Source organism: Schistocerca gregaria, chromosome 8 (assembly GCF_023897955.1).
Source record: "Schistocerca gregaria isolate iqSchGreg1 chromosome 8, iqSchGreg1.2, whole genome shotgun sequence".
NCBI lineage: Eukaryota > Metazoa > Arthropoda > Insecta > Orthoptera > Acrididae > Schistocerca > Schistocerca gregaria.
Window position 1 is genome coordinate 122985680 of NC_064927.1, and position 25271 is coordinate 123010950.

Genomic DNA, 25271 nt, shown 5'->3' on the forward strand with positions numbered 1-25271 from the left:
CAGCCCGTTTTGTCGTTTTTCTACTTCATTTTATAATGTTATAATTCCCCATTACGAGACACCAATTTGCAGACAGGACAGTTAGTGGGTGGGGAGCTACCATTAAGGTCTGCCAAGCTGTGTCCATTAAACGGTTGCCTTCACTATAATTATGGGTACATCGCTCCGTGTTTTGCAGGATGTCCTTCCATGCTTTTCGTCAAGGCTCCCTCTTCTAGCAGAGCTGGTTTCCCTACGTCGAAGAGCTCCGTCTGCCCTCCTTTGCTGTGGGCTGCTGCTCTTTGTTTGACTCCTGTCCAACAGACTCGTCTGACCAGGTCAGCCTGCTCTGGAGCGTAAGAGTTGCATGTCAATACTCTCTGTTGCACTGGCCAACAACAGTTGGGGAGGTGGGAGGGGAACGTAAGCGACTGTTGTGTATTTAGAGTATAGGCCTACAGCATTTTGGGCACATCTTTTCATGTTGTTGCCTACAAGTTCTAGAGCAATATCTTTCAGTTCCTCCCTCCTCCAAGAACTGTTTGTGGGACAGTTCTTTGCTCATTTCTTGCGTACATATTGAAATAAAACATGCGAATTGTATGCTACAATGTCAACAAAGTTGAAAAACGTCGCCACTGGCCATCGCCGCTTTGCTCGGCAGGAGCTCTACATTCTTATACACTTATAGAGTGTATCCACTCCTGACATTGTACACGTGCTGAACAGGATGATATTTGGCTTCTCTTCCGCTACGTTCATGTCGTGATACTGGGTTAACAATAGTGTAACAACCTTTCCTTTGTTATGTACGTAATTAACTGAATAGACATCATCACTAAAGGCAAACTGCACAGTTCCTAGTACAGCTTTCCCTAGAGAAACAGGACGCAGTTCTGTAAGTACATCGTGTTTATCATTTCGAATAGTACCAAGAGTGCCGGCCGCGGTGGCCGTGCGGTTCTAGGTGCTGCTCCAGTCCGGAACCGCGCTGCTGCTACGATCGTAGGTTAGAATCCTGCCTCGAGCATGGATGTGTGTGATGTCCTTCGGTTCAAGTAGTTCTAAGTCTAGGGGACTGATGACCTGAGATGTTGAGTCCCATAGTGCTCAGAGCCATTTGAGCCAGTACCAAGAGTAGTTACTTTCTCTTACAAAAGATCAGATGCTAGTGCGAATTAATTTTCTGCCCATGGGCATGTTTTTTTCCTAATCGAATCAAATTAGAGATTTCAATCGATCTACTGTTTCTGGACCGCTGTTATAGTTCTTCTCAATGTCATGTTTTGCAGCGTGGGGATCCCCTGTGGAGCCGTATTTCGTATCTGAATCACATAACAGTTTCACTTCTATGCCGATTCTGCTGGTTTTGTTAGAACTGGAATAAATACCGTGAACGGGCGTCACTCATGGAGGGTCACAAGTTCTTCATCCACCGCCATTGACTCACTAGCATTATAAGCCTCAGGAAACTTACTATTATTTTCCTTATATTCCTGATAGGAGAGTATTCGCCAGGCTGTCTTCGAGCTGCTGGAATTAGAACATAATCAAAACGTAGGCACATCAGAAAGAGCCTTGGTCTACACGCCGAAAATGAAGCTCGGTACATCGGAAAACTTTCTTTACTAAATCTGTTACGTAAGCTGCCTTTGTTCTGTTTGTGGATTTCACAATTCAAAAGATATCCAACTGCTCTCACAATTTCTTCCCTTTCAAAATTTCTTAAATGTCTTCAGATGATTCCCAAGGAATGCCTAGCTTTGGTTGGCACAAACCGCAATATTATTCAAAACCGTATCATCAGAGTACATAAGAAAAATTTTACCTGCTGATCAGGTTTGATCCAGGACTGTTTCTTTTGGAAGTCTCATTATGTTAGCAGCAGACCTGCGCCTTCGATTTAAGTTAGTCTTCCATATCACATCTGATGGGGCCACCATTTCTGTGACAAGGTGATCAACTTATGCCACCAGCCTGAGTCGCCTCAGAACCGGAGGCTAGTACACTAACCACTCATCTACCGAGGCAGACATAGTAATAATATACTGGCTGTTCATTTTCATCTGACTCGCTGCTGTCAGAAACTACTTGATCTGGAAGTTCAACGACTACATGTTAAGTTTCACTACTTCAGCTTTCGGATAGTTTCCCATTAAACTCGTTGTCTGATTTCTCAAGCAAATTTCTTATTTCGCCATCCAGCAGTTTCATCTTTTTATACAGTCTGTGGCACGGAAATATGTTTCCACACGCCACACTCTTTACCGTGTTGCGGCCACATGTAGTAAGCGTTGCTTGACGCAGAGGAGAATGGCAAAACAGTCTACCAACAGACTGATGCAAGGACGCACACAGACCGAGCGACGAGCGAAGCCTGGAGAGTGCTGGGTAAGGGGTAGTGAGATCAGCACGCTAAGTTACGCTGCGATATACTCGGGAGTAATAACACAAAAGCTATCACCGAGGGTAAGAAACGTCCTCGTGTCGGATACAAACAGTGGAGCGCAGGCAGCAACAGACAGAAGTCCTTAGGAAGCAGTTCGGATCTGAGGACGGACGTGGTCCGTGTCCGAATGTCCAATGTGACGATTCCGGAAGTCTGTTCCAGCTTGCAGGAGTCATCCGTTCGCCGCCAGGCCGAGGCCGGGGACTGACGCCCGGACTTCACGGCAACCCGGCCCCACTGCGCGTGGTCCATCCATGACGGGACCACGCGGATATCGCTACTGACGGCTTCCCAGCTGCCGGTGCAGCAGGCGTCGGCAGCTGACCGTGTGGCGACGAGTTCATCTCAACCACGGGGCAGCCTGCCTTCAGCGGAGCACTGATGGCCTGAGACTCCCGACTGCATTCAGTGGCGCTCGTTGCGCTTATTGTCGGAGAATTAAAGCAACAACAAATTAAAGCAACAACATTACACATGGCGACCTTGCCAGGATTTTGATAATTAAAATAAATTACATCGAAACGCAATTTACTAAAGAAAAACCTCAAACTGGTTACTATCGTCTTACTATTAACCTGATGGTTCAAACAATTGTATAGGCATGTGGTACTGGTCTCAGACTCTACACCCCACATGGGTTGAACATAAGGGAAAGTTGCTATATTGAAAAATATTGTCAAGACGAGACGTTATAATCTCACGCACATTCGCAGTTAAGATTGATGATCTTAGTTAGAGTTACTGATCAACACTTGGTTCTACTTTACTCACAAAGTAGTGACAAAGCAACTACCTGAAGATATTCTGAACTTCACACTCAAATTACACTGCGTTGCAATTTAAGATAACATTAGATATTTTAGAGCTACACCTGGAATAAAGGTGATTACATTTTCAGTTAGGCTGAACTTAAGAAATCCATTGTCCTACGGACTTAGCAGACACGCACTTAGCCAGAGATCTTACCACTTCAGAAGCTCGCCGCGGACAGACTGACCTAGGCTCCTACCGAGCGTGCTTCACAATTACAAACGGAAGTGACCAGAGAGGCAGATTCCTATACCAACATGACAAGGGACGGACAGGACCATACTAAGAATAGAAACCTCTTTGCTTCTAGAAAGCGTAGCTGCCTGTTCCAACGTTGGTTCTACTGTTCTCTAACAGACAGGCTTGTCTGCTACCATCAAGCATGCAACTAGAAATACATTTGCTCATTCATCCTCTCACACAGAAGAGAAGGGGGATGACAGTATCTTATCATATACAGTATAAAAAAGAAAGCGGATTTAGGTTCCGTATGAGACCGTGTGAGGTGAATTACATATAAACTGTGTTTTAAAGTGTATTAGTGTGACAGATCGTTCTTGTTTATGTGTAAAAGTAACACGATTCTCTGCTCAGTCTCGTCCCAGAAACACCACAGCTAATTTAGAAGAGGAATTTATTCCGTAACTGACAACAGATTTAAGAAATTAACATGATAGGAATCCAACAGAGACCTTTCACATAATGTTAGGTTTGTGTCGTTAATGAGTAAGAGAGAGGCCACACCATGTACAGCACCCAACATACATTTAGGATAAGAATTTATACATGTAGTACCGAGTATTTTGAGATAATTCACTAATGCTGGCAACTAATATTTTAATTTTTATTGAGATAACTTGAATGTTAAAGCAACGACTTATGCACACAACAACTGTTCAATGTGACGATCACTAATCTGAAAGCACACATTAGAACGGCATATAAAATCTTGCCAAACTTCCTCAAATATCCCCTATTGTACAATCTGACAGCCGTATAGGAAGCAACGTATCAGTTGCACATCGCGTTCTATTGCGATCATATGCACTAACGTCTCCCTGTAACCACACAGAGAAAAATTTCATCACAGTTATAAGTATTTGTGTATTTTTTCCACGAAAGCATTAACAACCCATTGCTCGTTCAATACTTTGTACAGCCTGAATTATCGATTTGTTGCCTTTTGTACCTCGTGTCAAAACACTTAAGTTTCAAATACTGTTTGTGTATGTTTCAACCTAGCGTTATCGGACGCCCGTTTAGTACTCTACCAAACCGTATAAATCAATGGTCGAGCCGATATTAACATCCCCATCCGCTTCGACAATGCGTAAAGCGCAATAAAGATGTTTGAAATGAAACCCAGTCTTCTGAGAAGGATCTAGACGCCCGATGCACACCCACATGTTACCCAAGTGACGGCGATTTCTTCCACCGCGGTGTTTCAGATCCAATTATCTCTGAATCAAGAATCGCTGTAGATTTGCGCGCTAGTAAGCACGGCTACGAAGATGGGTTCTCATACGTATCACGCCATCATATCTGACAACGCAGGGTCATTTCTAAAGCGTTTCAACGGATCACAGTAATGCTGTAATTTAATATTAATTCGTAAATAAGTCACAAGGCAACATATGACAACGCTTCAGTGTATGGAAATACGTCAGAAACATAAAATGAAATATTGTGAGGGGTAAAACTAAATGATTTGATTCTGTTTCACTCACGAAACTAAATTATTTTCTAAAGATCATTATTGTTATCACAATTTTGTAAGAATCTAATATTGATTGTATAGGTTGCCAACAATTACTTTTGCTCAAAAATGATTCAAATGGCTCTAAGCACTATGGGACTTGCCATATGAGATCATCAGTCCCCTAGACTTAGAACTACTTAAACTTAACTAACCTAGGACATCACTCACATCGATGGCCGAGGCAGGATTCGAACCTGGGACCGTTGCAGCGGCGCGGTTCCGAACTGAAGCGCCTACAACCGCGCGGCCACAGCTGCCGTTGCTTTTTCTCAATTAGTAGTATTAATCTGGTGGAAGTTACAGGTTCCTCACATAGACCACCCATTACACGTTTATGTTCTGCTTTGTCTCGTACACTGCTGATGATAAAAGTGAGACATATACGTAACAAATGTTAAATATCTCAACAAAATGTCTTCTGCAAGTTGTTGACGGTAGCCGCAGTCGTTAAAAAATTGCTTCATTACTCGCTTCGAAACGATTTAATTGACAGCACGATACAGCAGTAAGTAGATAAGGCTGTACGCAGTATTATTATTATTAGATTGGCTAGACACAAAGCATTAACAGCCTGAAGTCGTCCAGTTTGTGCCAGTTCAGAAGTAAGGAGGCGAACAAACAGCAAGTACAGTGTACACATCTGATTATTTGGTTTTAAATGGGGCTGCAGTGTGGAGATCAAGCAAAAGCCGCAACGGAGCGGTGTAATGCAAGAGAAGTATGTTATGTAGCAAGTGTCTACCTCACGGTGGACAGTTATCTTTCTTATCTGAGAAGGTGCTATGGCTAGCATTTGCGACGCAATGCAAACTGCTTCATCATTCATTCTAATACTCGTTCGCACGCACGCACGCACACGCACACACACACACACACACACACACACACACACACACACACACACACACAGTATCGTTCATCTTTCACATCCATCATCATTTTAAAAATAAAAGTATTTCATTCTACCTACAGTTTATTTAGGGGCTACAGCTGGTGATGATGTGGGGGGGGGGGGGGGGGGCAAGAGACGGCAGCGGGGCGAGTGGGAGGGGTACTAACTAATGCTGATTGCAGTCAAGGATAGTGATCTGAGAAAGGCTTGTAATCACTGGTGTAGGTTGAAATTTTTTGCCCGGAGAGGTTGGTACTGCCCAAAGAAAAAGGACATCTGAACTTATTTCGAATGATACAGTATCTTGTCAATAACACCTCGTACTAAACGTTTTGGAATAAAAAATTAAAGGTAATACCAGTTGATCGATGCTCCACAAGGGCCGTGCAAGCGCAGGAAGCGGTGTGTCAATGGCACATTCTGGAAGGCCGAGATAAGCTATCAACACTTTGGAGAGGGTCAACGGTCCAGCATACTTCAACATTGGTCGCTGCCCACGCCCAACACCAGGGCTATGCCTCATCCCTCAAGCCACAAGCAAATATCCAGGCGATACGGTCGGCTGCACTGATAGCGAGTCGACAGCTGTGAGAGCACTTGGCGTCCAGCTGAGTACTTGTCGCCGTCCGTCGCCAGGTACTCGGCCACGTGCTCGGGCGCTCGCCTTGTCTCCACTTGATGGCCCAGTATAAAAGCAGGAAGGTGGCAGTGCGTCGCGCGTGCGTGTGTTCTTCGCTCCAGCCAGTTCAGCGATGTCTCTCGAAGCGTGCCTTGGACGACAGTACAAGCTCGAGAAGAGCGAAAATTTTGAGGAGTTCCTGAAGGCTTTCGGTGAGTCAGTTTAATACAAGTTACGTAACGATAAACGACGGTAGTAGCTGTTTCTCTGAGTCGCCACATGGATTGAACTTTTTTTCCATCGACATCATGAATTAACTTTTCTCAATCTTTAATTCTCCATTGATTTTTCGCTAAGCATGACAATAATCTTCTTCTTGTGTCTATCTGTCGCGGATATTGATAACCATTACAGCTATATCACTTTCACTTGATCGAAAAATCTCCTTGCTCGTGTGTGAAATCCATGTGCTTAAGTTTCCGAGCCAAGTTGTTCCTCCTACTGTTCGCTCTCTTCTACCAGGAATCTTTCGTTCTGCGGCAGTTTACGCTTGCTTCCTCATCACATGGCCGAGATGGTTCAGTTTTCTGAATTTTGTTCTGTCGAGTATTTCGTTTTCTTCTACATTTTAAGGAGAATACTGTTGTGTTATCTGTTCATGGCACTCTTAACATTCTCCTGAAAGCCACATCTGAGGTTGTTTGCCCGTCGCCTCGGTCAATGTCTGGGTCTCAGCTTCTAACAATATCACCATTTGCAAAGTAGTTTAGAAATCAGATTAATAATGTTGCTCACGCACCATATGTTCTCTTTATCGGGCAACAACAAAGTTATTGCCTGTGAATGGTATCGTCAGAATGGAATTAATGAAGTCACTGTAAAAAAATCATTAATTTTGGCACTTATCTTGAATGGATTCTCACGTAGATTTCGTCGAAGTTGTTATGGCTCATCGTGTTGATTCTACGGTGATTCCACTTCGACTGCTAGAAGGTCAGGTCTGTATTTTAGCAAGAAGACCCAACAAATGCGTTTTTCAGGAAATTCTTAATGATCAAACAATCCCAGATCAGAATAATGGTATGGTAGAAATAATTTTTGACTTGGTGTTCACGATCCACATTTTTATTAAACTTCTCGTAAATTCACATATACTTCCTTAGTGTCAAATCATCAAGAAAACAGTTTTGCATCAATCTTCACGTATTTAATTTCCACTTTAACCAAACACAAGACTTGACTGTTCTTTTACAAAGCAAAATAACAGTTTAACTTCTGCAAAGTGAAACAAAGACTGCCCTGTTTGCATTCACGCCAAAACGGTTACAAGTAAGTCAAAGATTATGACAGTCTCACAGAAATGAATACACACAACAACCATATCACTGTAATATCTCGATACATCGGAGTAACTATACATTAATAAAACCAAATGTGAATATTGTCACAAAAATATGTCTGTTACTTCGCAGAAAAGAAGTACGATATTACTGGTATCGAGAACTGGGGTTGGAGTGCCGTAATGGTCACGTAAATAAAGAACCATTACAAGTTCCATAGAAAAGGATGGGAAATACGTAACAACGTCTACTGACTTTTTCAATAAGGACTAATTTCTTGGTATCTCATTGGTTGTCAGTTACCGGAAATGTGGGTTTGTTTCTTTGGTCAAAAAGTTTACCGTTAATGTTTATATGACAGTCTGGTATGTCTTTCTTGCTAATAACCCTTAATTTCTACTTATGTTTATTTCTAGGCCGTAACGCTCACTTCTTTCTTTGATTCGGGATACAAGATATTGAAGAATGTTAAAGCTATTAGCAAATATTACAGTATCCACACCGCAGCGTATATTATTCAGCTTCTCTCGTCTGAAGACGATTCCTTCTTCGATGTTTTTAAGGGCTCCTTTGAAGATACATTCCGAATAAATATCAATCATCAGCAGCCACTAAATGAAGCCTTGTCTCACTGGGCTGTTGGTGATTTTCATGTTCCATGTATGTGTTGCACAATACATCGTAATGATATCGACCGAGTCATTTTATGTTCACAGCACAGATTATTTTGTAAATATGGCCATATTATGACCATTACAATAACAGAAATTCTTCTATGGAGCAAAAGGAGTTGCCAAGGAGAATATTTTTCACTTCGTTTCAACTTTCACTTTGCTGTCTGCCAGACATTTTATATCATTGGGTTGCAGCTTTGTACGTTCTTTTTTGTACTAAAGACAACCTAGATGTGGAGAAATGAATCTCATTCTTTCTTGTCATGTTGTAATAATGTACAGTACTGTTGCTTTTCAACTGCAATGGATCATTTACAACAGACCTCATGAAGGAATAAATCAAGTATGTAGCAGTGGTCAAAATGCCTAACTCCTTATACAGATGTCTGAAAGATGATCGTGGAGGAGCACGCATATTATTCTTACCGTACGTTCCGAACAACGAATACTTCCTTTATTAAAGATGAGCAACCACAGACCAGAATTTAATATGGCATTATTCTATGAAGATGCGGAAAATATGTCAGCTTACTGATTTGTCTGTCTCCAACACTGTCAATGATTCTAAGTGGAAATGTGGCTGAATTAAGTTGTTTTAGCAGTTCCAAAGTGTGATTTTTCCAGTTTAAAGCCTCGCCTAATAACTTTAACTGGAAAAAGCACACGAAGAATTTAGAAGTTTCGACCATATTTAGTTTTTCCTCGCCATGTGTTGTACTTACGTAGATGTGCAGAACTGAATATGTTGCTTCCTTTTAAAATTGAAAGTGAGGCCTTTCGCAGAAACCTGATCGGTGATAGTTTTAAGAACACTGTTTGACATTCTTCCTTAGGCGTATTTATGCTTGGATTGATTACAATACTGGCGTCAACAAAAAGAACTGGTCCTGCTTGTTATATACTAGACGGAAAATCGTTTACATATATGAAGAACAATAGCGGACCTAAGACTGAACCAGATGCTTAATATATAACATTTATCATTTTCTACTTTCACAGCAGCATATTCATTCCAGTGTAGGTTAATTGTAATCTGGAGGTCTTTGTCTTCCGTACCACTCTTTCAGCAATGCGGCTAACTTGTAAAGTTCGACTTTAGCGAAAGATTTTTATAAATAAAACACAGACATCGCAGTAATAATCACAACGAAAAAACAATTTGCTCGTGTAGCTTAACGCTCACTGCCAATCGCTTGCGAGACAGGGATGGATTCAGATCCGGATGAAACCTGCTCGGCGGATTAAAGATCGCTGGCCTGGTACACTCAACATCCCGCGTGCTATTTTAGGGCATTTCCTACGCTCATTTACACAAATACTGGTTTGGTCCCCCCATCCCCATCTCAGAAAATACAATACACAAACAGTCAGATTCCCAATTAAACTCTGATTCCACTCCGTAGTAAATGAGCCTAAAGAAGTCTGTATTTGCAGTTAGAATGATGTCAGATGTAGGAGATATGAATATAAAAAAAATTGCATACTTTGCTTACTTTCATTCAATTATGTCATACGAGATCACATTCTGGGGTAACTCGTCAAACAAAGGAAAATTTTTTAGCGGGCAAAAGCGTGTAATAATACTCATTTTCGTGTAACTTCAAGAACATCATGTAGAAACCTGTTCAAGGAACACAGCGTTCTATTCACTGCTTCTCAGTATATTTATTCCTTTATGAAATTTGTTGCAAGTAATACACAGTAGAACCCCTCTAGTCCGTCACCTTCGGGACCGGGACCATGGTCGGAACGAGAAAAAGGTCGGATTATCCGAAAAATCTAATATTTATTGCAAAAAATAAAAAAGGCATTTAGTACAAAAAATTAAACGATTTAAGAACTAAAAGTTATCTACAGTAACATAAAAAGATGTTTTTACACAGTGTTAAACAGTATATTAACTAAAGAACGTCTATACACATTATAATATGTATTGGTTTTAAAAGGAAAAACGACAAACAAATTACAGTACTGTACAGTACAAAATAGCGTATAAACGATATATACTGTAAACTAAAAATGTTTATAGCACAGTATATAAAACGAAATTTTTTACAAAGAAATAAACTACTGAATGTATAAACTAAGAAATGATTATACTGTATGCTTTGTTTTTACAGTAAAAACGAAAACAAATTACTTGAAAAAAAAAGTCAGGGAGACATTTTTGACGAGTTTTCCAAGGATCAATCCAGCCTTTACTGGCAGCAAATTTACTTTCGGCTTCCCCAGATGTTGGAATTCCTTTCCTTCTTTCTTGACAAAACCACATCCACAATGCGTTATCAAGCAGTTCAAGTTTAGGCTCTTTTAATGTTTTGCGTTTCTTCAGAGTGTTTTTACCAACAATCGTAACTGTATAGGAGTCAATGTCATCCAATCCATAACTGTCGTAACATCTACATTCAGTTTCTTTGCAATTTTTTGGAGCAAATCTGCTTCGTCCAGTCTTTGTAGCACTGCTAATTTTTCATTTAGTGAAAGAGTTACGTGTTTACGTTCGAATCTACACATGTTGAAAAACAGACAACTGTACACACAGTGAATCTACAGTAATAAGTACGGTAGAGAGCACGGAATAAAGCAAACAACGAAGTTTTTTAATCCCAACAAAGGATGAAACTGCACAATAACGTACAGTACAACAATATGCACAGCGATTGACCACAACAATGGCCCGACAGGCGTCCAGTCAGTGACAAGTCTGCACAGGCTCGCAAGCCTCAACATGGTCGGACTAACCGGAGTGACGGACCATCCAAGGTCGAATTAGAGGCGTTCTATTGTATATTGAAAGGGTAATGCAGTATGTAAAGGGGGACGAAAATCTAATAGTCATGGACGACTGGAATGCAGTTGTAGGGGCAGGAGTAGAAGAAAAGGTTACAGGAGAATATGGGCTTGGGACAAGGAATGAAGGAGGAGAAAGACTAATTGAGTTCTGTAACAAGTTTCAGCTAGTAATAGCGAATACCCTGTTCAAGAATCACAAGAGGAGGAGGTATAGTTGGAAAAGGCCGGGAGATACGGGAAGATTTCAATTAGATTACATCATGGTCAGACAGAGATTCCGAAATCAGATACTGGATTGTAAGGCGTACCCAGGAGCAGATATAGACTCAGATCACAATATAGTAGTGATGAAGAATAGGCTGAAGTTCAAGACATTAGTCAGGAAGAATCAATAGGCAAAGAAGTGGGATACGGAAGTTCTAAGGAATGACGAGATACGTTTGAAGTTGTCTAACTCTATAGATACAGCAATAAGGAATAGCGCAGTAGGCAGTACAGTTGAAGATGAATGGACATCTCTAAAAAGGGCCATCACAGATCTTGGGAAGGAAACATAGGTACAAAGAAGGTAGCTGCGAAGAAACCATGGGTAACAGAAGAAATACTTCAGTTGATTGATGAAAGGAGGAAGTACAAACATGTTCCGGGAAAATCAGGAATACAGAAATACAAGTCGCTGAGGAATGAAACAGGAAGTGCAGGGAAGCTAAGACGAAATGGCTGCAGGAAAAATGTGCAGACATCGAAAAAGATATGATTGTCGGAAGGACAGACTCAACATACAGGAAAGTCAAAACAACCTTTGGTGACATTAAAAGAAACGGTGGTAACATTAAGAGTGCAACGGGAATTCCACTGTTAAATGCAGAGGAGAGAGCAGATAGGTGGAAAGAATACATTGAAAGCCTCTGATGTGATAGAAGAAGAAACAGGAGTCGATTCAAAAGAGATAGGGGATCCAGTATTAGAATCGGAATTTAAAAGAGCTTTGGAGGACTTACGGTCAAATAAGGCAGAAGGGATAAATAACATTCCATCAGAATTTCTAAAATCATTACGGGAAGTGGCAACAAAACGACTATTCACGTAGGTGGGTAGAATATATGAGTCTGGCGACATACCATCTGTCTTTCGGAAAAGCATCATCCACACAATTCCGAAGAGGGCAAGACCTGACAAGTGCGAGAATTATCGCACAATCAGCTTAACAGCTCACGCATCGAAGCTGCTTACAAGAATAATATACAAAAAATCGAAAAGAAAATTGAGAATGCGCTAGGTGACGATCAGTTCGGCTTTAGGAAAAGTAAAAGCACGATAGAGGCAATTCTGAGTTTACGGCTAATAATGGAAGCAAGGCTACAGAAATCAAGACACGTTCATAGGATTTGTCGACCTGGAAAAAGCGTTCGATAATATAAAATGGTGCAAGCTGTTCGAGATACTGAAAAAAGTAGGGGTAAGCTACAGGGAGAGGCTGGTCATATACAATATGTACAACAACCAAGAGGGAATAGTAAGAGTGGACGATCAAGAACGAAATGCTCGTATTAAGAAGGGTGTAAGACAAGGCTGTAGCCTTTCGCCCCTACTCTTCAATCTATATATCGAGGAAGCAATTATGGAAATAAAAGAAAGGTTCAGGTGTGGAATTAAAATACAAGGTGAAATATCAATGATACGATTCGCTGATGACATTGCTATCCTGAGTGAAAGTGAAGAAGAATTAAATGATCTACTGAACGGAATGAACAGGCTAATGAGTACACAGTATGGTTTGAGAGTAAATCGGAGAAAGACGAAGGTAATGAGAAGTAGTAGAAATGAGAACAGCGAGAAACTTATAGGATTGATGGACACGAAGTTAATGAAGTTAAGGAAATCTGCTACCTAGGCAGTAAAACAACCAATGACGGACGGAGCAAGGAGGACATCAAAAGCAGACTCGCTATGGCAGAAAAGGCATTTCTGGCCAAGAGAAGTTTACTAATATCAAATACCGGCCTTAATTTGAGGAAGAAGTTTCTGAGGATGTACGTCTGGAGTACAGCATTGTATGGTAGTGAAACATGGACTGTGGGAAAACCGGAACAGAAGAGAATCGAAGTATTTGAGATGTGGTGCTATAGACGAATGTTGAAAATTAGGTGGACTGATAAGGTAAGAAATGTGGAGGTTCTACGCAGAATCGGAGAGGAAAGGAATATGTGGAAGACACAAGGAGAAGGGACAGGATGATAGGACATCTGCTAAGACACGAGAGAATGACTTCCATGGTACTAGAGGGAGCTGTAGAGGGCAAAAACTGTAGAGGAAGACAGATTGGAATACGTCAATCAAATAATTGAGGACGTAGGTTGCAAGTGCTACTCTGAGATGAAGAGGTTAGCACAGGAAAGGAATTCGTGGAGGGCCGCATCAAACCAGTCAGACCGATGGAAAAAAAACTGGATATCTGTATATCTACTGTATATCTGTATATCTATTTACAGCCGCTAGCTCCATAGACTTTATCTATGCCAGGAGTAAGAACAATCTACGTAAAGACCTAAAATCACTTACCTTGGTTCAAAACGGGTCCAATATTCAGGAACACACGTTTTCTATAAACTTCCAGCAACCATTAAGAACTTGGTTTCAGATAAAGCACAGTTTAAATAGAGTTTGAAATTTTCCGATAGGCAGCTCTTTCTACTCTATAGGTGAGTATCTTAACAGGGACTGTTAGACCAGCTTAAGTAAAAATGTCAGATTTCAGTTTTGACAGCACTTGGTCATAACAGTCAAGATTAGGTATTCCATGTTTGATATATTCATTAAAAGTGCATAACTATGTTTCGTTCCAACTGTATTAATTCTGTAATTATTAGCAGTTCCACTGTACTGTAATGTATTCACCTATTTTCACATCCTCCTTATAAGTGATCAGGGTAGTGAGTATTATATTCTAATGATTTATGTTTATGTTACACTTTCTAACTTGTTCCACATTCACGAGAATCTCATTTTTGGGTCTATGGAACGAAAACAATCTAGTCTAATCTAAAACCTAAGATGATTCGTCAAGGGGTATTTGATTATAAGCCTGGTTGAAGTTTATGGTGGTGAAGACCTTGGTACCCTTAAACTGCACAAACCAAGAAAGGAGAATGGGCAATGGTACTTAACGCAAATTTACCTTCTTATTCACCAACAGGGCAAAATCTTCCCCGCGGTTTCTTAACAGTAAATATATGGTCTAGTGACTCCTTGTTGTAACAGATTCTGTATCGCCTACTTTAATGTCTCATGCAGAAGACTGGAGGGGAGAGGGGGCGGGAGGACCCTATACGACTTTTTTTCGAATGGGCCCCTCATCACTACTGGATTTGATCAAGTGGGTGAGTCCTAATCTTTCGGTTATGATATCGGTAAACTTATTGCACGATGCTTTAATTTCTAAAATACCTGAGTTAACCAGTCATGAATGAAACCTCCAAGAAGGCAATAAGACAGGATATTCTATCAATTTAGGACCACTAGGTCTAAAAAAACAAAACACAGAAAATATCAGAATAGTAATTTAATTTTGTAAGTAACGCCCCTAAGCAGAAAAACACCATTTACACATCACAGCAACAGCGCAGTACAGCCACACAGAACCACAATGCTTAGAATAACAGACTGACCTCGCCAAGTTAAATAACTACCTCTCTTATGAAATAACGCCCTTAAGCCTAGACCTCACAAAGCTGCACAAACTGTAACCACCGAGCCAGCGCTCGCAGCCACACACACCAAGATTTGTGTAATAGGACACTTTGTCGTCATAACGGACTACCTAACGTCGTGACACGATTGCCTGTGTACGGCTTCCGCTAGCAGTTGCCTGCGGTTAAATAATCAAAACAAGCCTGTGCTGCGGGCTACACACCTTGATGGCGACCGCAGCCAAAATGTTAATTACCGTAAATCTATAACTTAGATTAAATATCTAAATATAGTGATACATCGCTACTAACTTCGGCAAGGGTTAGTATAACTATTGTGCCTCACTGTTTAGAGGCACAAAGGCGTGGGTGTTTTCAGCTCGTTACTAAATGCAAATAAGTAGGCGGCCGAGTTGATAGGAGCTCAAGGGGTCCAGGTTGCAATAATATGCGGTACGGCACACTGTTAGAGAGGATTATTATTCAAGAAACACATAGTATAATGAAAATTGCTTATCTTCAGTAGTTTGTAGGACTGTAGCTGCGACTAACTAATTACAACATATTCTCAGCGCCTAAACCTGATGGGCCCTCCTCAGAGAATCGCTGCAAACATAACTGGCTGAGGGCCGATTATGAAAGTGCGTCTGCCTAGGTTGAAATCTAGCTACGAAGTGAACGAGGCACACTCCAGTTCCGTCGAGCTGCACAGCCCGCTAGAGTGCGCTGTGCTCGGCAGACGACGGGCTGCCAACCTTGCGTTGGCGCGGCGTTGTGGTAGTACCTGTGGCAATGATACTACAATAACTACTTTCGCTAAGGAATACCCGCCACAGAAGGTGGAACAGTTGTACGACACTAGATTTTGAAGTCAAACATAGCGGATGCCGCTGAATAACGACCAAATATCACTCTTCTCGAAACACGATTCCACTCCCGGAATCGTCTGACCCTCCGACAAGATAATTGCGTCTCACAGCAAGCCTTCCACACTACGAGGTCCACTGCCTCATAATCCAACCGAAATCAAATGATTACACTTTGTTAGACTTATTCAAATAATCAGCTACAGAACAATGAGACCGAGAGTGAGCAGAACATCAAGCCTTTTTAGGTGGCAGGTGTTCACAACGCCGTAACACTCGTCTCCACAGGTCAACTACTTGAACACGGGATTAAGCCACACTCGAAATCAAGCGGAACCTATTAAACACGAACTAACCTCATTATTCCAGTCAGCTCTTAGTGTAACACAAAGCAGCAACATCACGAAAAATTATTTCACAGCTGTGCATCAGTCTGCGCCAAGTATTGGCGTTGAGACTGTCTCTTTCTGCTTCACATGCAACATGAGGATGCTGTGAACCCCATATACGAACGTTATGATGGTAAAGTTTGCTGGGTACATGAAACCTTGTCTCATCAGAGAAACAAATCTCTTCTAAGAAGTTTTTGTTTGCGTCAATACTGCCTAGCATATCCACTGCAAACTGTTCACATCGAGGTTTGTCCGAAGGCTTTAATGCGTAAAGCAGCTGTACCTCATAGATACATAGCAGTAAGCTCTTATGCAAGACATTGTGCACTGTTGGCCGTCTCCTTTCCAACTCACTGGCCGCTGTACGCACCGATTTTTTAGGGCTCCTGGCAAACATATGCCGTATTTTGTCGACGTTGGCCTCTGAAACAGATGGGCGACCTCCCGTTTTTTTGGACAACACTATCTGTTTCCATAAATGACGTATGCCAAGCATCGTTAGTTGGTCGGGACGGTAGTTGCCTTCCATACCGTGTTCGAAAGTTGCGTTGCACTTGGGTATCGGGCGTTGCCTGTGGCGTGTGCATTTTATCATGTTAAGTTTTGCGTCATACTGCGCCACTTGGGAGATAAAAGGACCTTAAGAGTTATGTTATGACATGTTGAAAACTGTTTTTGAATATCTGTTATAGTTTTAAAACTACACTCCTGGAAATTGAAATAAGAACATCGTGAATTCATTGTCCCAGGAAGGGGAAACTTTATTGACACATTCCTGGGGTCAGATACATCACATGATCACACTGACAGAACCACAGGCACATAGACACAGGCAACAGAGCATGCACAATGTCGGCACTAGTACAGTGTATATTCACCTTTCGCAGCAATGCAGGCTGCTATTCTCCCATGGAGACGATCGTAGAGATGCTGGATGTAGTCCTGTGGAACGGCTTGCCATGCCATTTCCACCTGGCGCCTCAGTTGGACCAGCGTTCGTGCTGGACGTGCAGACCGCGTGAGACGACGCTTCATCCACTCCCAAACATGCTCAATGGGGGACAGATCCGGAGATCTTGCTGGCCAGGGTAGTTGACTTACACCTTCTAGAGCACGTTGGGTGGCACGGGATACATGCGGACGTGCATTGTCCTGTTGGAACAGCAAATTCCCTTGCCGGTCTAGGAATGGTAGAACGATGGGTTGGATGACGGTTTGGATGTACCGTGCACTATCCAGTGTCCCCTCGACGATCACCAGAGGTGTACGGCCAGTGTAGGAGATCGCTCCCCACACCATGATGCCGGGTGTTGGCCCTGTGTGCCTCGGTCGTATGCAGTCCTGATTGTGGCGCTGACCTGCACGGCGCCAAACACTCATACGACAATCATTGGCACCAAGGCAGAAGCGACTCTCATCGCTGAAGACGACATGTCTCCTTTCGTCCCTCCATTCACGCCTGTCGCGACACCACTGGAGGCGGGCTACACGATGTTGGGGCGTGAGCGGAAGACGGCCTAACGGTGTGTGGGACCGTAGCCCAGCTTCATGGAGACGGTTGCGAATGGTCCTCGCCGATACCCCAGGAGCAACAGTGTCCCTAATTTGCTGGGAAGTGGCGGTGCGGTCCCCTACGGCACTGCGTAGGATCCTACGGTCTTGGCGTGCATCCGTGCGTCGCTGCGGTCCGGTCCCAGATCGACGGGCACGTGCACCTTCCGCCGACCACTGGCGACAACATCGATGTACTGTGGAGACCTCACGCCCCACTTGTTGTGCAATTCGGCGGTACGTCCACCCGGCCTCCCGCATGCCCACTATACGCCCCTCGCTCAAAGTCCGTCAACTGCACATACGGTTCACGTCCACGCTGTCGCGGCATGCTACCAGCGTTAAAGACTGTGATGGAGCTCCGTATGCCACGGCAAACTGGCTGACACTGACGGCGGCGGTGCACAAATGCTGCGCAGCTAGCGCCATTTGACGGCCAACACCGCGGTTCCTGGTGTGTTCGCTGTGCCGTGCGTGTGACCATTGCTTGTACAGCCCTCTCGCAGTGTCTGGAGCAAGTATGGTGGGTCTGACACACCGGTGTCAATGTGTTCTTTTTTCCATTTCCAGGTGTGTATTAAGGTCTTCAACTGTTAAGTTAATTTATGAAGCTCCTAATTTATGCGGACACGGCGCTCCGTTACAAGCTGTTCCTCGCAGACAGAGGAGCTGATGACCACTATGCCTGTATAATTCAGCACTCCGTTGCACACTTTGCGACAAATCGCTCGACTTTCATCCGTGATATAGTACTATGAGTAGGTATCGTATTGTCATTCTTGGCACAACATAGGCACGATAAAGCACATAACTCATCAAAAGGCGACACGGATGTTCTAGAGAAGCGGAAAACATCGCTTGACATTTTACTTTATTCATATATAAAAACGGTTCGCCGGCCACGGTGGTCTCGCGGTTCTAGGCGCGCAGTCCAGAACCGTGCGACTGCTACGGCCGCAGGTTCAAATCCTGCCTCGGGCATGGATGTGTGTGATGTCCTTAGGTTAGTTAGGTTTAAGTAGTTCTAAGGTCTAGGGGACTAATGACCACAGCAGTTGAGTCCCATAGTGCTCAGAGCCAAAAACGGTTCGTATTTTTCCCAAGCTGTTAGCAAAGGATGGTTCAAAATGGCTGTGAGCAGTATGGGACTTAACATCTGAGGTCATCAGTCCCCTAGAACTAAGAACTACTTAAACCTAACAAACCGAAGGACATCACACACATCCATGCCCGAGGCAGGATTCGAACCTGCAACCGTAGCGGTCGCGCGGTTCCAGACTGAAGCGCCCAGAACCACTCGGCCACACCAGCCGGCTAGCAACGGATGAATTGAATGCTTCCATTGATGTATGTGCCCGTATTTTCTTTTCAGTAAAGCAACAGAAGGCTCGCCAGAATCTATTTCACAAATGGTTCGCCCACGTACAGAGCTTTTCCCACGGAGATTGAGGAACACTGTGCACTCGGTTGTTGCATGCCCGACTGCTTTAACAGCGGATCAGACGCGCGGCTGTACCGCCACGGCTAAACTCTCAGATTGACAACAGACGTAGTGTCCCCAGAACCGTCAAATTTTTAATACAGTCCGTAAAATGTTAGGAGTTGCTCTCAAAACTCTGAAGGACAATACGCCCCGGTACTTCTAACAACACTTTCACACGGAACGAAAAAGCGTCGATGGACGAGGAAGTAGTCGAGTTTTGTGGCATCGCAATGTGGAATTTGTGCTTTTCACAGCACTATGTAGCCTGGAAGACTGGATAAGGCAAATGAGATTTTTTTCGTGGAGGCAAACGTAGCCAGTAATACGTAAGACCGCGTTGTACGCCACAAGCAGACGCCGTGTTGGAAGCCTTTATTTGGTGGGCTTACATCCTATGAATATATGCTGTTTCAAAACACCAGCGCAGTGAGGAGCTTTCGAAAACGGGCCGTCATTGGTATGATTTGTTGTAATAAAATTACAGGAAACGTCATATTGATGTTTAAACACCGTTCGTATTTATTTGTTTTCGTTTTAGGGTAGGTGTGGACAAAGTTTTGTACTTAGCACTTTTCTATTTTTCTCTTCTACTTTTCTGGTTACTTGACACTGAAAATTGTACGCAGTAGACTTTGAACCATATTTTACGCGACACCACAAGTTCAAAATTGGTTCAGTGATTTACAGTAATAGTCACAAAAAACAGAACGCGTTCAATGAGTAGAGATAGGCCGTTCGTATTCACACGACATCTGTATTAGTATGTCCTGCAGAAGTGATTAGCATTTCAGTCACCTTGGTTCTGCATGCGTTCTGTTGCCTAGAACGCACAAGGTCTGTCATGGGCCCTGATGACTTGTTCCATGCGTGATGGCATCAACGCATGTAAGGGGCGAAGGGCGTCCTGTGGTATAGCCATCCGTGCAGCATTTACCTGCTTCCAAAGTTCATCTGTGGTGGTTACATTGGGTCGTGTCACCATATCCCACACATATTCAGTTGGCGACCAGTGTGGTGATCTGGCAGGCCAGGGCGAAAGGCTGATAACCTGTGACACCAAGAACGCACATGTTCATGCAGCAACATGTGGTCGTGCATTATCTTGCTGAAAAATGGGGTCTGAGGTGTTGTGCAAAAGGATATGGCTACAGGTCGTAGGATGTCGTTCACGTACGTCACACTGGTCACAGCGCTCTGTAGACGCATCTTCAGCTGACAGTATACATGGTGTCCCATTTATCCTAACCACGCTAAATAACTGTCTGTTCAGATACAAATTACAAAATGTTTCAAGCAAATGTTCTTTAACCGTCAGGGGGCATAAATCACCATGATTGCCTTCGTTGTAGCTTTGTTTTTTACAAAGATATGAACAGCGATGTGACTGTTTTAAACGGCACCCTGCATTTTTTATTTGGTAATTCATTTCCTTTCATAAAGACCTATTAAAAATGTATCACAGTGTACCATTCACTGAAACACAACATTATTAATTACATAACACAACATTGACGTTGACGCTCCCAGCGCTTAGTGCTAGTATTCTGGATAATGGAACACATCAACGAGCTGACGTTGACAGAGGACAAATGTAAACATAAGTAGAATGCACACCCGTCATTCCGTCAAACATCGATAGTTGAAGAGTTGTGTGAGTAGAATGTACAGCAATGAAGATAAGGTAGAAATGGTACTCATGTATCGAGATTGGAAGTTAGAACAGGGATTGCAATACTGTTTTCTTATGTACTGGTACATTTAGTACAATAGTTAAATCTTTTAAATACTGTTGTGCAGAGTAAGCGTACAGTAAAGGTTATCCTTCCTACAAACTGCATCGACATAATGTTTCTTTTATTTTTGTTGTTGTTGTTGTAGGTAGGCGAAATGCTACGCAGGCAGCGGAACTGTACAGAGAGCAATATCCTGACAAGAACCCACCTTCCCGACGGATGTTTTTTCCTCTTGTTGCGACGCTTCAGGCAACAGAAAGTTTCAATCCACGACAACACAATCGTCGTAACACTCGCACAGATTAAGCTACCGAAATTAATGTTCCGGCTTCTGTTGCTATGAATCCACATGTGAGCACACGACAGCTTGAACACAAAATTGGCATTCCTAAAACCAGCGTACATAGTATTCTTACACGTCACCGGTTCCATCCTTACCATGTATACCTACATCAAGAATAGCATAGGAATGATTTCCAGAATCGTGTACATTTCTGTCAGTGGGCACAGCAGCAAATCCTCGGCAACCTGAACTTGTTCTCCAATGTTCTATTTACCGATGACTGTTTCTTCTCAAACAAAGGACAGGTATATACAAGGAAGATGCATTATTGGACCAGCGACAACTCACGATGGCTTAGACAGGTGGAACATCAGCGTCAATGGAGAGTTAACGTCTGGTGTGGGATGCTTGGTACTACAATTATTGGCCCTTGGTAGTCTAAACGGCACAACGTATGCCAGCTTCCTGAGATGAACTCCTCTTCTGGATGAAGTGCCGCTAAGAACCAGAATGCTTATGTAATATGAGCACGATGGATGTCCAGCACATATTGCCTTGCGTGCACGTCGTGTTCTGAACCGAAGGCATCCTGTCAGATGGATTGGTTGAGGAGGAACAGTTACTTGGCCTGCTAGGTCTCCCGATATAAATTCTCTGGACTTTTTTCTTTGGGGATTCATTAAGGACATTGTCTACCGTGACATGCCAACAATTCCAGAGGACATGCAGGAACTTAACGTGCTTGCTTGTAATTCCGTTCAGCAGCCAACACTGGAAACAAGAAATAATTCTTTCATTCAACGAGTGTACCAGTGTATCGTTGTCCAGGGTCATCACTTTCAGCACCTTTGAATGGTCTACTCTTGGACAATGGTACAGTAGAGTGAAGTCAATTTTGCGCTATGTTTTTACTTGGTTTTCATTTGTTATCTGAACAGCTCCTGCAAGTGGACGAGTTCGTGATCCAAGGCTCAAAGTCAATGTTGTGTCAGGTAATTAATAATGTGTTTCAGTGAATGGTACACTGTGATACATTTTTGAATAGGTCTTTAGGAGAGAAAATTAATTACCGAGTAAAAAATACTGGGTGATATTTAAAAAAGTCATACCACTGTTCATATTTTTGTAAAAAAAATAAAGCTACAACGAAGGCAATCATGCTGATTGATGTCCCTCTGACGGCTAAAAAACATTTTCTTGAAACATTTTGTAATTTACATCTGAAGAGACAGTTATTTAGGGTGGTCAAGATAAATGGGGCACCCTGTAATTCTTCACCGTCACGCCGATTCCCCCGCCTGCGGCAAACCAAAATGCGATCTTCATTTTCAAAAAAATTAGAACCTGGTTTCTTCCTGAAACAGTATCTGATGCCATTCCTGTCTACAGTGACGTTGTTCCATACACTATTGTCGTTCTGCATGTGTCAGCACATTCGTCAATGGTAGGTGGAGAAGCGTACGTCGCCACCCCTGATAGTCTATGATGTGTTACACTGCGGCGGCGTCCGCCCCCGGTAGCTGAGTGGTCAGCGCGACAGAATGTCAATCCTCAGGGCCCGGGTTCGTTTTCCGGCTGGGTCAGAGATTTTCTCCTTTCAGGGACTGGGTGTTGTGTTGTCCTAATCATCATCATTTCATCCCCATCGTCGCGCAAGTCGCCGAAGTGGCGTCAAATCGAAAGACTTGCACCCGGTGAACGGTTTACCCGACGGGAGGCCCTAGTCACACGGCATTTACATTCTACTGTGGCGCCAGAACCGAGGAGGACGCATATCTTTTCTGCAATGCCATTCGGACGGGGTGCGATTTCTCTGGGGTGGTCTGGATGGTGCGAGCTGACCCATCTCGTTGTGTTCTACGGCCTTCTGGTAAACATTTGGCACACACTCGTTGCACTATCTAAACACTTCTTTCCACACGAGCAGCAGTTTCCCAGATGAATGCATCACATTCTCCCTTGCAAAAAACGCACTCTCTTTGAAACTCCGTAGTATGGCGGTGCGGTTTGCGTATACGTCTGTGAGGTTTCCTGCATACCTGCCAAGTCACACTGGTCCATTACTTTCGGTTTACAGCGACAACGAGAGCCGCAGGCACACTTTACCGGTAGGTGGTGTTGCGCAGCGACGTCGATGTTGACCTTTAAACCGCAGGCCGAGATGGTTAAAGTGCTAATCATTTCTGCACAACATACTAACGTACATCTGCTGTCGATCTGAACGTCCCATCTCTAGTCGTTGGAGATGTTCTGTTTTTTCTGAACATGAGCTTATTAAAATCACATTTAACAAAACATTACAAATGAAGAAATCTGCCCCAGCGGTAGGGTAAACGTCCTACTCTTATGGGGCAAAATTCCACACAGAAGGAATTTTTATAATGATAACACATTAAAGGAGATTTACAGTATTTGTGTGGTACTGTCATTATTAACTTATACATTGTTTTACTACATCAAAATCACCACAATAATCATCATCATTGTTTCCATCATCGTGATCGTACTACATATCAAAACGTGATACTAACACCTCACAAATTAAAAACTTTTAACACAAGGAAATTCATTGTACTATTGTTTGGCCTTTTCTTGCAACACTTTCTTTGTAGTTTTCCTCGTACATTCTTCATTGCTGTTTCGTCTTCATCATAGACCGATGGGGGAGAAAATTATAATTAGACTTCGAAGTTACCTGGTTGCTGAAAAATGTTCCATTTGAACTTTGTTGAACTCCATTATCCTCCCGATACTGATTTTCTCCGGTTGCATCGAACTTAAATGACGATGAGCGATGAATAGACGAGACCAGTGTTCACCTACTACCTGGATTTCTTTATTAAGTATTTCGTTCACGCAATTACCTTCGGCAGACTGATATGCCAAATGTCGGCGGTGTTTAGACAAAAAGCCATAGGGTATAGAACACAGACTCTGTCTCAGAAAATACTCTCTAGAAACGCACCAATGATCCCTCTCCATAGATTGCTTTAAGTCTTTTATGTAATGTGGATTCGTGACAACCATGCCTTTTAGTTCCATTTGTAATGGGAGATCCATTTTCTGTAAGCTTCTTAGCCTCATATAACGTTTCAGAAGACAACGGTTTCTGTAATACGAATTTGAAGTAGTCTTATTGATACCGAAACAGTCGATGTGAAATGATGAGCTGCAACTTAAGGTCTATTGTGTGTTTCAAAATGAATGTCGGAGTTTTAAGGCTTTGTAGCATTTATTACATTCATCTAGCATTTATAAATAATACATCAACCGGAAGAGAAACTCATACAGTTTTTCTTACAAGCTTCCATTGTGAGTACCAATCGTCACACGACACACTACGAGTTGATAGGCCAGTTCTTGCTAACCCTTGATCAGCGTGTCTGGAGTGATTATAGCAATAACTGCTTCAATACTTATTTCCGAAGTCGAATGGATAAGCCGGGATCCACTCTGAATCCCCAAGGGTAAAAATCGCGTGGCATCAGGTGAAATAGGGGGCCATGTGAAACAAGGTATGTCATCCGGCACGTTGCCGCTAATCCGGCAGTCGGGCGCAAAATCGTTTAACCAGTCGCGAGCCATGCCAGTCAGGTTATGCACCAGCTTGCTGCCAAATAAAGTTCTGTGATTTAGCTCCTTCCAGTCGAGGGAAGAGCCACAGTTCTAACGCGTCAAGATAAGAAACACCAGATACAGTTGGTTCACAGAAAAAGAAAGGCCCATAAACTTACGCCGGCTTATGGCAAATAAATAAATCACTTCAAAAGAGTCTCACCGCAGCTTTGCTATTTCGTGGGAATCTGATGACCCCAAATGCGCACATTACATGCATTCACATTTCCACTTCGGTGAAATGTTGATTCATTATTGAAGACGACACGATCCAGAAAACGGGGTCCACAAAATCTTCACCGTCTTTTTGTTTGCAAAGTTGGCACATAAACTGTACTCTGTAA

The 25271-nt window shown here is 42.8% G+C and overlaps 1 protein-coding gene across 1 annotated transcript in view; it reads left to right on the forward strand.

The window, feature by feature from the left end:
• Positions 1-6430: 6430 nt before the first annotated feature.
• The window catches only part of LOC126284722 (fatty acid-binding protein-like), a 35585-nt gene continuing 16744 nt past the window's right edge, over positions 6431-25271 (forward strand). The window contains exon 1 of the mRNA XM_049983857.1: positions 6431-6720. Coding sequence (XP_049839814.1) covers positions 6642-6720 — 79 coding nt within the window. The 5' untranslated portion in view covers positions 6431-6641. The remainder of the gene's footprint in view (positions 6721-25271) is intronic.